Genomic DNA, 12,390 nt, shown 5'->3' with positions numbered 1-12,390 from the left:
TTTACAAACATCTAGAATTCACAGGCACTCTTAGGACAAGGGACTCGGGGGCAGTTCCAAATGGGCAGTGAAGGCTTACTAAGAGAAACTGTTCCTCCGGGACTATTTATGCCCATATAAACACTTGCCAAGGAAACAAGGCATGTGGGCATGCGCTGGCCCTGCAGGCCCTCGGGTGGCTGCAAAAGGCAACTGGAAAGTCACATGTCATAACAGTGGAAAGTACATATGCAGCTATTCTTAGCCCTGGAATGTATACACGGTCTCCCTGCCCAGCGGCCCTTGCACAAAGCTCTAGAAAACTGTGAAAGTGCCTTCAGCATAAACAATCCAGAACTCTCCCAGGACAAATCGCTTGCCAACTGAAGGAAAGGCCTGGGGTTTACGGTTTCACTCGGAGCAAGAGGTGGAACCTTTCTGGGGGGACAAGACAGACCAGGCATCGGTGGGTGTCACTGCGGCAAGACAAGGTAAATATCCCTACTGCTTACTTCTCTGCAGGTGGACTGATGGGTCACCCAATAGACCAGGGAGTTGCTTTTTCTCTACTTTCTACTGATTCCATCCTTAAAGTAAAACCCCAAGACTCTGTACAGTCGTGTGTTCTAACTATGGATAGATAGAGAGCTAAAGATTTAAACCTCACAAGGGCCCATCTCTGTCTAGTTACCGTAATTCCACACCCCCAGAATGTCATGCCTGGAAAAAGACTAACACCCAGACAGAGATGTTTAGATGAGTTTACTAAATGACAAATACACTGAGAATCTGGGGAAAGGCTCACACTTCTGCTGGTCAAATGCATGGATCGTGAACTGTGCTCCAGGCTCGTGTTTCAGCCCCGGCAATCTAGTAACTTGCAATAACATTTTATCTTTGCCCCTCAGGTTAGCTAAAGATGCTGTTTGCCTATTACCTTTGAGAATAATCTTGACCCAAAAGAGATGTGTCAGCTTTGGGGTCTAGGGTGAGGGTGGCCTCCCTTTCTGGTCTTCACCAGGTGACAATCTTGGCCACACCCACAAACCTCTTGGTGAGGGACCAGGTGCACACCAGCGAGAGCCTGCAGTACAGGCTGCTGAGGCCGACTTGACCCTTGCCGCCCTCTCTGTAGGATGGACGACGAGTCGCCAGACGAGCTGCTCTTCAAAGACCACAGCTTCTCCTCGGACTTACTGAGGCAGCTCAATGGCTTAAGACAACACAGGATCCTGACGGATGTGAGCATCTGTGCCGGTGCCTGGGAGGTCCCCTGCCACCGCAACGTGCTGGCCTCCAGCAGCCCCTACTTTAGGGCCATGTTCTGCAGCAACTTCCGGGAGAGCAGTGAGGCCAAAGTCCAGCTGAAGGGCATCGACTCCCCGGTGCTGGACTGGATCGTGGCCTACGTGTACACCGGGGAAGTGCGCATCACGGCCGACAACGTCCTCGCCCTGATGGAGGCGGCCTCTCTGCTGCAGTACCCTAGGCTGTTCGAGGCCTGCTCCTCCTACCTGCAGAGCCAGCTGGCCCCCAGCAACTGCCTGGGCATGATCAGACTCTCGGAAATCTTAAGTTGCCAGACCCTCAAGGAGAAAGCCAGGGAGGTGGCCCTGGCGTGTTTCCCTGAGGTGGCCACCTCCACTGACCTGAAGGAGCTGTGCGCCTTGGAGTTGAGAGACTACCTCGGAGATGACGGGCTCTGCGGGGAGGAGGAGAAGGTGTTCGAGGCCCTCATGGCTTGGGTCAAGCATGACCTCCAGGCCCGGAAGCGATACATGCAAGAACTGTTCCAGCAGGTGAGGCTTCAGTACGTCCACCCGGCCTTCTTCCACCACTTCATCGCCAACGATGCTCTCCTCCAGTCTTCGCCGGCCTGCCAGACCATCCTGGAGAGGGCCAGGAGGCAGATGTTTTCTCTGTATGGCTCCAGTGCCCCAGACTGCAAACCCCTGTGGCATGTCCCTCCAAGGAGCTCTTACCAAGACTTCCTCATCCTCCTGGGTGGAAGGAAGGACAACCAGCAGACCACCAGGGAGGTCCTGCTCTACAGCTCACAGACTGGCCAATGGCAGAGCCTTGCCAAGCTCCCCACCCGGCTATACAAGGCCTCGGCTGTCACCTTGCACCGCAGCATCTACCTGCTCGGGGGCATGACTGTCAGCGGGGGGAAGAGTCTGGTCAGTCACAATGTCTATGTCTTCTCCCTGAAACTCAACCAGTGGAGGCTCGGGGAGCCCATGCTGGTGGCCCGCTACTCCCACAGAAGCATTGCCCACAAGAACTTCATCTTCTCCATCGGGGGCCTCGGAGAAGGGCAGGAGCTCCTGAGCTCCATGGAGAGGTACGACAGCATCTGCAATGTCTGGGAGAGTATGGCCAACATGCCCGTGGGAGTTCTCCACCCTGCCGTTGCTGCGAAGGACCAAAGGCTCTACCTCTTTGGGGGAGAGGACATCATGCAGAACCCTGTGCGCCTTATCCAGGTAAATGGCTGGTCCTTCCCATCATGTAAGTGCATGAGTGTGTTTGCATATACACATGTGCGCGCCCAGCCTACCTGCATGCACACACAGGCATACATATGTGCACACATGCCCATGTGAACATACATACATATACAGGTATGCACATGCATGCCAAAAGATGTACTATACACACATATAAACATGTGTGTGCAATCCTGACACATATATACATATGTATGCACAAGCACACATGGATACATGCATGCCTATACACACACACACACACACACACACACACACTTGTCTTTTGTAGGGAAAGAAGAGGAAGAGAGAGAACAAGACAGAGAGGTAGAAAGGGAAGAAGGACAATTTTCAGCAAGAAGTTTTTCAATTTTTGAATTTTTTTCAATGTAAGACTAATAACAAATACAATCCTTATCTACAAAAATTGTGTCTTCATTTGAGAAAAAAGCATATCTAGAAATTCAAGCTAGAAATATTGAATATGTCAGATAGTCAAGCCCTATAGGACTTTAGCAGATGCTTCTACCCCATATCAGTAAGGCCTTAAAAGAAGATGCCCAAGACTTGGACCACATCTACCCCAGACCAACTAAATCAAAACCTCACATTGCTGGATACTGACAGTGTGGTTTATAAGCCTCCAGGAGGTTCTCAGGTGCATCTAGTTTGGAGAACCCCTGCCTTAAATGAAAGGAGATATTGATTTCACTAATAAGCTCTCTGAGAAGCAGGATTACCAGAGGCTAGAATATTAAGGGTTTTCCAACTTTGTGCAAGTTTCTAGTAATCTCTGCATTCATCTACTATAGAAAAACTTGAATAACAAGTTTATCTTTACGTTTAAAGACCCCATGAGATGCAGTTCATTCATTTTAAGTGGTATATTGAGCCCTAGCCACTGTGAAGGCCTGGGGACATCAGAGGGAACAGTGAACTCCACCTAATCCTCAAGGACCTTGCAAGACAATTGCAATTCAGAAGCTGAATACAGGGGGACTTTAACATAGGGGTGTCCTAAAACCTTCTGGAGGGAATCAGAGAAGGCTTCAGGGGAGCTTTGGAGGGAATCCTGTGAGGCCCACGTAAGCTGACCTGAGCAAAGAAGCAGAAGGGAGACGGGGGGTGATGGAGAATTCAGCAGGGAGAAGGGCAGGGTTGGTGCTAAGAAAGCATGAAACAGAAGGGTCTGGCATAGGCGGGGTGGGGCCCTCTGCCAGCTGAAGAAGAAGTCAGAGCAGTACTGAGTAGTACTGAGAGGCAGGAGTGACCCCGGGGACCGGAACACTCGTACAAAGGCCCTGCAGCTCAAAGGGTGCACAGCCCACTGCCCCGAAGAACCAAAAGCCTGACAATGGTGACAGTGTCCTTGCCAAGCAGAGCAAGGAGAAGGAAGAGACAGCACCAAGGGACATGTATGAGTCCCCACACCATCCCCATCAGCCCTTTCCCAAGACACCCAGCAACCCCCTCCACCCAGACTGCTGCTCCTGAGCCCCTCCTATCAAAATTCTGGAACATTCTTAAGGGATGGGCATTTGTGGAGATGCGGCTGGTCTGGCAGAGTTTTCTAGGTCTTGTCTAGAAATTGGGATTGCAGCCTCAGTCCAAGGACAGGGACATCATGAAAGAGATCCATGCCCGTGAGAGCGGTCATCAGATTTTCATCTGCAGAAGTTCCTCTGGATGCCCCGTAGAGAAGAGCTGGGAGTGGGCAGGGGAGTCTAGTCAGGAGATCATCAAGTCCCAGCAGGAGAGAATGATGGAGATTTTTTTCCATTTGCCTTTACTCTCTAGCCCATGTTCATCTTCACCATCAGATTCTTAGTCTTCCCAGAATGACTGTCCCCAGTTCTGCTCATTTACTTGAGCCAGGAGAGACATATTAGGCTCCATTCCAAACTCCGATCACACAAAGTAGATCTGACAAAGTGCTTCTCTGTAAAGTGAACACCCCTCCCTCCTCTCTATTTTTCAAAATAGAAACAACAAATATGCCCATGATTTCACATTGCAAAATTGTCATCGACCTCCTAAGAATAAAACGCACTGCTCAAAAAAGCTTTCAGCTAGCCTATCGAGAAATGCATAGTACGATCAAACAAGATCCCTGCAGAGCCAAAAATTCGAAACGCGTGAGTGATCCTGTTGTAGTATAGCCTCGGATGAGGGAAAGGGGTCAAAGTATTCATTTGGATGCTTTTCTTATCCATTCAGCGCTAACTTTGAAATGGAAACTTTGCTCATTTGAATATAATTTAAAACGAGTGCTCCAAGGTGCTGGGTAGAGCAGGTTGGATTTCCAGGCATGGCCTTGGCATTTTTCTTTATGGGATGGTTCCTCTGTGTCCTGCCCTGTTTCAAGAGCTACCCTGCAGTGGGTATAGATTAGAACTACACCATGCAGACTGTGCGCGTGGGTCCCCCTTTCTACCTGGCTTTCTTCCTGCCTCCGTTTCTGGATGGCATTGGGCAAGTCCTTTACCATGACAGTCTCACTTGCTTCCCTGGCCAAAGACCCTCCTTTGTTACCCCTGCCGAAGTATTTCTGGGCCATTAAGAGGATTGTGAGCGAATGTTGAATTTATTTTTAAAACCATACCCAAAGCTGAGCGGGAACAGAAGGCCAGAAGGCAATTACTTACTTGAGAAAATGCAACCATGTCTGCTCTTCCCTGAGGACCCTGCTTTCCAAGAATGTGTCACCTGTGTATTTTCAGATGCAACCAAGAGGCTTCACACAGCCCTGTGCTTGCCCGTCTCTAGCACCCAGCCCCTCCAGGCTTCACCAACTTGAAGAGACATATTAGGCTTGAAGAGCTCCATGGAGACGCCAAACTCAAAAGCCTCTACAGGGAAGGCCACACTTTCATGGCCCCACACAGCCATGAGCGTGGTGCTTAAGAGTATGCTCCTTGTGCTCAACCAGACCGTCTCTTCCACTCAAGCTGTTTCACTTTGGGCAGGTCATTGAACCTCTCTGAGCTTCAACTGCTTAATCTGAAAAACAGGGGAAATAATAGCATCTACCACATAAGATGATTGTGAAGGTCAATTTTTTTATCAAAAAAAAAAATCTAGGAACTAGATTTTCTATGAAAAGAATTTCCACCAAAGAATATTGTACCATTTTTCTCTGCAAGTAAATGTTTTTGTCCCATCTTTTCTGTGGAGTCCATCCTATATCTCTTGTGCTAAATTTTTCCTGTAACGAACTAAACCCATATTTTATAGTTGAATTTTAAACTGAGGACATTACCAGAACATGCTCTAGGGACTATTTCAGAGCATGGCAAGTGAGCCTGCCCTTTCCTCCCTGGTCTTTCTTCTCTTTCTCATGCTTCTTTTTTTTTTTTTTTTTTTTTTTTTCTGAGATTCTTAATTCCTTTCAGGCATAAACTGTTCAGAAGCCTTCCTCATTTAGCCCCAAATTTATTCTTGGCTCTCTGACCCTCTCCAATCCACCAGAACATTTAGAAATTTAAACATGAGCTAGAAATAAAAATGATTGGAAAAGTCACTGGTTTTCTAAATACCTAAGTTGCTCCATTTCTCAATAAAAGAAAAAAAAAAAAAGGTTCCAACCAAGGTCAGCAAAATACATACCACATGCAGAATTCCCAGTTCATTCTAAAGAAGGACAGACACTGATCTTATGCGGTCACAGAAAGACCAACTTCTCATCCTAATCTTCTTGTCATTTAACAATATTTCATTTATTGATAGTAATCTAGCTACGCTTTAAAAACTGTAAAGAAATAGAAAAACTCGTGCCTGGTTCACCTTGCTAATCACTACTTCTTTTTAAAAAAAAAAATTTCAATGCAGTGCTGTGATTTTGCTCCTCCCTCAGGTTTATCACATTTCCAGAAACACGTGGTTCAAAATGGAGACGAGGATGATCAAGAACGTGTGCGCCCCTGCGGTGGTGCTTGGGCAGCGGATTGTCATTGTGGGAGGTGAGTCTGAACGGAGACTCACCGCGCTGGACAGAAACTTGGCGCCTCTCATGGAAAAATGGGTCGCTAGTAGATGCTGTTCTGCAGGACGGTATTTTTAAAAGCACATCCATCCACGCGGGAGAGCGTGGACAGCCTGGCCAAGCTCTTTCCTCATGCAGCCGTTTCTCCCTGTCTTCATTTGTAAACAAGGGACAAAATAATACTGATTTCGCCAAGGTGTTGCCAGAGCACGTGAAGCTCAGAGCACTAACCAGACACTCAGTCGATAAGCAGTGATTGCCCTTGTGAACAGTATTGGCTCCAATGCATGACTTCTCTGTGCTTGCATAACGTGACCTGGTTAACAGAGCTGGTTTGGGCTCTACCACTAACCATACTTTGGCAAGCTTTTCATTTTTTCTGTGCCTCGGTTTCCCCATCAGTAAAATGGGAATCCTTAAAGTGCCCACCATAGAGGACTGTTGTGGGGACCTACGTCTGAGTTCCCACAGAAAAGCTTCTTTGGGTTGTTAACTCTTGGTTGGGCACATAAGAGACAAAATGCCAGCAAGGCTGATGTGGGGGTACTGCTCCCCATCTATGGATAACTTACAATGGGAGGCAGGGCCAGGGTCAGAGAGAACTGGGTGCCAGCCCCAGCTCAGCCACATGCTGGACCACAGAAGGGTCCCTCAACGTCCCACGCGTTAGTTCAGGGTCCCAGCCTCGCTGTGAGCAGGGACAGACACATTGCAGAGCCGCTGACTTCCAGGCCAGACGGATGACACTGAGCTTGCTCACGTCATTTGATTTTTCAGGTTACACGAGGAGGATTCTTGCTTACGACCCTCAGACCAACAAATTTGCCAAATGTGCAGACATGAAAGACCGGAAAATGCACCACGGGGCCACGGTGATGGGGAACAAGCTCTATGTGACAGGCGGGCGGCGGCTGACTACGGACTGCAACATTGAGGACTCAGCCTCCTTTGACTGCTATGACCCTGAGACAGACACCTGGACGTCCCAGGGGCAGCTGCCTCACAAACTCTTCGACCATGCCTGCCTCACCCTCCAGTGCATACCCCACATGACCACCTATTCATGAAGTCCACAGGGAACCGTAGTCGAGACGCTTTCTGTTGCAAAGGACAGAAGCCCAGCTCCAAAGAGCCTAACCCTACAGGGATGCAGGGACGGACCCCTCTCAGGACTGAAGGCACGAAGGCCTGGGGGCCTGGAGCCAGGCCTATGGCCAGAAGCCTCTCCTCCCCCAGCCTTTCCCTCTGTCTCTACCTTGTCTCAATTAGGTCTCCTTCCTTGAGCTTCTGCATCCACACAGCATGAGGATTATCAATGACAATCGATAAACTCTAACTCACCGTCTCTAGCTTTGCATCTCCATTGTACCATGATCCACATATTTATCTTTAAAAAAGGTGCTGGCAGGCCCGTTTTGAATTCCATGCCTGCCTCTTGAGACAATCACCATTGCCAGAATGGTGCTACTACAACTGCCTAGTCTTGAATCAGGTCCCTAGGAACAGAAGTGGGGTTAACTCCTGTGATTGGCAGCCCATCCAAAACACATGCAAGGGGATGGAAGGAGTTCTCCAAAGGAAGAAATTCTGGATGGACAAAAGCACATCTGGCCCAGGACACCTTTGAAATCTGGAACAAGAGGGCTGAGAGACCCAAGAGGACCCCTGGAAGCATTTGGTCCAGGTGGCAGCGTGAGAAATTGGCCACGACTGTGTTTGTCTGAATTCTATGGATGTCGTATATTAAAATTCCAGAGAAGTATGTGCGATTCAGTATCTCATGTTTGCAAAACGATCTCGTACTGAAGGATATAAAAACAGAACAAAGCTGGTTTCTGGTGCCAAATGATGTTTTTCTCCGGCCTCTGGGGAGCTGTAGACCTGCAGAATTAATCTGGGTTTTCATTTTAGTAAATGCTATGAGAATTGCTCTTCCAGGGAAAGCCAACAAATTCCTTCAGTGATTCCAGGAAACATTACCCTCCAGAAGCCAGGGCTGACGAGCCCTGCGGTCCCTTTATCTTGAAGCACCTCCCACCCCAGCTCGGGCTCCAGTTGAAGAACAAGCTGAAGCTGAGAACAGCAGCTCTCCACGCTGCCAGGTCTCACCACCACCTGGGGAGATGTTTGGAACCAGGACGAGCACCCTTCAAGATAGATGGATGGGGATTCAGCTAGCTGGGGCCCAGATCTCTGGATTTTTTATGTTTCCTAGATGAGAAGGTAAAGAACCACAGTCCTGCTCAGCTGTGGGCACTGAAGACCTCTGGTTCCATTCTCATCCTGTCCTGGCCAGCCCTATCCAAACCTAGCGTTGTACACAAAGGACCCTCCACCCCGTAGCAACATCTGGAACAAGTCTTGGTGCCCTGAGTGTAGAGTGCACCGGTGCTGGGGCCTCCCTTCCCACCTAGCTCTTTCGCTCCGGGTTCTGGACTTTTTCTTCCTGGTTTGTATTTCTGTGCCTCAGCCTCTCTGGCTGAGGGTGAAGCTCTGCGTGCTCCCTGGACCACCTGGCTGTGGGCCAGAGACTGGCTGGCCAGCCAGTGCCTGCTGCTCGGCCTGCACGCTGCCCCTGAGCTCCTGGCTGGCATCTTACCCCAGCCGGTTCTCCTCAATCCCACCTCTCCCCGTCTCTGCTTGGAAAGGTAACCAGTGGCCATCAGGGTCCCCAAATCGGCATTTCCTGTCCTGTTGATCAGTCGGCAGCATATGACGTTGCTGCCCTCCCTCCATCTTTTACGACTTCTTCCTCACCTCGGGGACACCTCTCACTCTTGCTCCTCCTCCCCAGAGTTCCTTCTTGTCTCCTTCTCTTCCCAACTGCTAAACGGTGACGCACCCCAGGGCTCAGTCCCCATATCTTCTGTGTATCCACTCTCTCCCTGGCTGGGTGAGCTCCTGTGGCCCATGGATCTGCACACCACCCTACACCACTCACTAGCCAACTTTCTCACAAGCCTGCTCCTCCCAGGGCTTCTCCACCCTGGGGGAGACGGACACCTTTCCTGCACACACCACCAGAGTCCAGCCCAAGCCGCCATCTTTTCTCATCTGCCTTCACCTTGACTTCCTGAATCTCCTCTCCACACAGCCACCTGTTTACCCTCCCTGGGCCCCCAGCCTTGGCACTGGATATTAAACCCAGAGGCAGTTTTTCACCATATTCCATCCCTAGCCTCTTTTTCTTTTTTTTTTTTTTTTTTGAGGCAGGGTCTTACTAGGTTGTTGAGGCTAGCCTCAAACTTGCCATCCTCTTGCCTCAACTTCCAGAGTCACTGGGATTACAGGACTGTACCACCATCAACTGGGCTGTTTGATCATTTAAAAACATAAATGTAAGTTGACAGAGTGGCAGAGGGAAAAAAAAAGACAAATATAAGTTGAAATAGGCCATTCCCCCTTTTTAAAGTCTCCTAAGCCTTCCTGGCTCCTGAGCTGACCCTCAGAGACCAGTGAGGTCCCTCCACCTGGCCACCAACTCTCTGCCTTCCCTCTCTGTCTTGTCCCCCAACATCCTGCTCTTCTCCCTCAGCACCAGCCTCTCTGACCCTCTGGCTCGCACATCCTGGATAAGTCCCCACTCTCTGTCTTGTACCTCTGTCCCCTGCCTGGAAATGCCTGCCCTAGATAACCCACCACATGGCCCCTCCCCCAATCCCCAGGCCCTGCTCTGGATGGAGGCGCCTCCCTGACCACCTCCATCTCACCCGTCAACAGGCCTCTCAGCGAGGCCCTGAAATAGCTCTCAGATACCTTCGGCCCTTTCACTGCTGCGTCTCCAGGACAAGCCATCTGTCTCCTGTCCAGCCTCCTAAAGGGACTCGGTGCCCTGCTGATCCTTCCCTGAGCCACAGCCAGGGCCGTCTCTACACAGCACAAACCTGAGCGTGCCGTTCTTCTGCTAAAAGTGCTCCATGGCTTCCCAGAGGCCTTTGAACAAAGTCCCCAACCCTTCATCCATCTCCTGGGGCCTCCTGGGCCCAGCACCCACCTCTCTCTCAGATCTCATCTTCTGCCGCTGCCCTCCCTACAGGTGTCCCCGGGCAAGCATCCTGCACTACCCTATGCCCTGCTCTCTCTTGCTTCAGGCTTTGCAAGAGCAATTGCCACTCCCTGATAGACACCCCTCTGGACTTCACCTGCGACAATTTCAGTTTAGACCTCACCCACCAGATTAAAAGTCCCTACATCAGGGAGGCCATCCCTGCCTCCCACCCTGGCTGGGGTCAGCTCTCCTATTAAAAGCCCATTGTGCCCCATGCATTCACCTCAAGACCCTCATCCTATTGGAAATTACTTGATCGTCTGTCCTCTGACTAGCTGCTTTTATCTGCCCCATTCTCCCTCCTCCACATTCCCCAAACTGGCCTCTGGGTCTGCATATATGTTGTAGAAGCTCAATAAAGATTCAGTGAATGAATGAAAGAACTGGCAAATGAATAAAGAAGCTAAATCCATATCATCTCTAGGGTTTTCATCTCAAACTCAGGAAGTCCACACAGGCACTAGTTGAAGGCCCCAGACCCTCTGCTAAGGGTCACTCTGCCCTTCCCTCCATGACCCTTTCCTACCCTGAGCTGAGTGTGGCGGGTCTGGCTGGTATGATGTGATTCAACCTTCTGGGGTCCAGCCCAGAGGCTGACGGGCTTTATTCAAAGGACCCTATTTGCCTGGAATTGGAAGTGAGAGTCTATAAACTCGTTCTGTGTCCTCCAAAAATCCTCCTGTCAGAGACTTGCTAACGCCTTGACTGGCTTTGCTTTTCTTCTTGGTGCAATAGTTGATAAACAGCCAGCGCCTGTGGCCTCTCAAAGCTTGTTCAAGTCTCCCTAGGGGACAGAGGAACTATGTAAGTTGCCTCCTGGGATTCATAAAGGAAGATGGCATCAGGGCCAAACACTTTGGAAAACACGTCACAGGCCAGCAGTGTGTGACCAACCCAGTGCCTTTGTGGCTGATGGATCCACACACCTGGACCAACCCAAAATCCGAGTTGAGTTGTAAAACAAGGTCAGCCTGTGAGGGGCCCTTCTCCATCTGCCGAGGATAGTCTGTCTGGAACCAAGGAGAAAGATGGTCTTGGCAGGAGGCTCCCTTGGCCTGGCAGGCTGGATAGAGTCACAGTCCATAGCCAAGGTCAAAATATATTTAGCCAGCGGCAGTTAAATGGAAACATTCTAACTTTAAAAAAAAAATGTCAGAGGACCTGACTAATTATCTCAACAGGCAGGAAATGACGCTCAGCAAGAAAACACCAACAGAAATACCAACGGCCCCTTCCACCCTGAAACAGGAGCACAGGAACCAGGGAGAAAGGAGCAGTGGAGGGCAGGGTGTGGGCAGCGAGGGGGCAGCGAGAGTGACCAGAGGACGCTGCGGGGCCTCAGCACTGGGCAATGCCACCCGGTCCCAACTCCCAGTGGGCACTTGAAAAGAAGGCCTGGCTCTCCTGAGGCCACCGTCAGGCCCACAGGCCAGGACCTGGCCAGCAGATGCTGCGTGGGATGGTTCCCTCACAGAATGGCCTGTCCCTGGCAGGAAAGAAACTCTGCTTTCAGACTCCTCCTGATTCTCTGCCCACAGCAGGGGTTGCTCCAAGGGTACCTCCCTGGCACCCAGCCTGGAGCCTCCAGTCCCCCTCCAGGTGGCTACCTCTTCATGATCCTCCTCACCCTCTGCTGTAGCCACACCCTCTGGTGACAATACAAAGTCCCAAGTATCCACCTCCTACACTCAAAGCCCAAAGCAGGTGGAATTCTCCTTCACCATCTCTAACTAAAATCCATAACACCCCAGAGGGCAAACTGTGCCCAGTTTTTCATGAATGCTTCACCCTTCCCAGGATGCCTGGTCCCTCCTTCAGACTCCACACACTATGCACGCCATGTCTCTGTACCTTTGCACATGCTATTCCCTCTGCTGGATGCCTTTCCCTGC

The 12,390-nt window shown here is 50.3% G+C and overlaps 1 protein-coding gene across 1 annotated transcript; it reads left to right on the top strand.

The window, feature by feature from the left end:
* The first annotated feature begins 218 nt into the window (after positions 1 to 218).
* Positions 219 to 10,910, top strand: Klhl38 (kelch like family member 38). The gene is made up of 4 exons (XM_015486437.2): positions 219 to 470; positions 1,115 to 2,465; positions 6,322 to 6,427; positions 7,228 to 10,910. Exons 2-4 carry the CDS (start codon positions 1,116 to 1,118, stop codon positions 7,515 to 7,517), a joined length of 1,746 nt encoding a protein of 581 aa, XP_015341923.1. The 5' UTR covers positions 219 to 470; position 1,115; the 3' UTR covers positions 7,518 to 10,910.
* Positions 10,911 to 12,390: the final 1,480 nt, after the last annotated feature.

Source organism: Marmota marmota, unplaced genomic scaffold, assembly GCF_001458135.2.
Source record: "Marmota marmota marmota unplaced genomic scaffold, marMar, whole genome shotgun sequence".
Classification (NCBI taxonomy): domain Eukaryota; kingdom Metazoa; phylum Chordata; class Mammalia; order Rodentia; family Sciuridae; genus Marmota; species Marmota marmota.
The sequence above is the reverse complement of the archived record's forward strand: the minus strand, read 5'-3'. Positions and strand labels throughout refer to the sequence as shown.

Excerpts from the sequence above, each read along its gene's own strand:
- Klhl38 (XM_015486437.2), top strand. The coding sequence starts at position 1,116 with ATGGACGACGAGTCGCCAGACGAGCTGCTCTTCAAAGACCACAGCTTC. Across the intron at positions 2,466-6,321 it reads ACCCTGTGCGCCTTATCCAG|GTTTATCACATTTCCAGAAA; the intron begins GTAAATGGCTGG and ends CTCCTCCCTCAG. Across the intron at positions 6,428-7,227 it reads GCGGATTGTCATTGTGGGAG|GTTACACGAGGAGGATTCTT; the intron begins GTGAGTCTGAAC and ends TTGATTTTTCAG.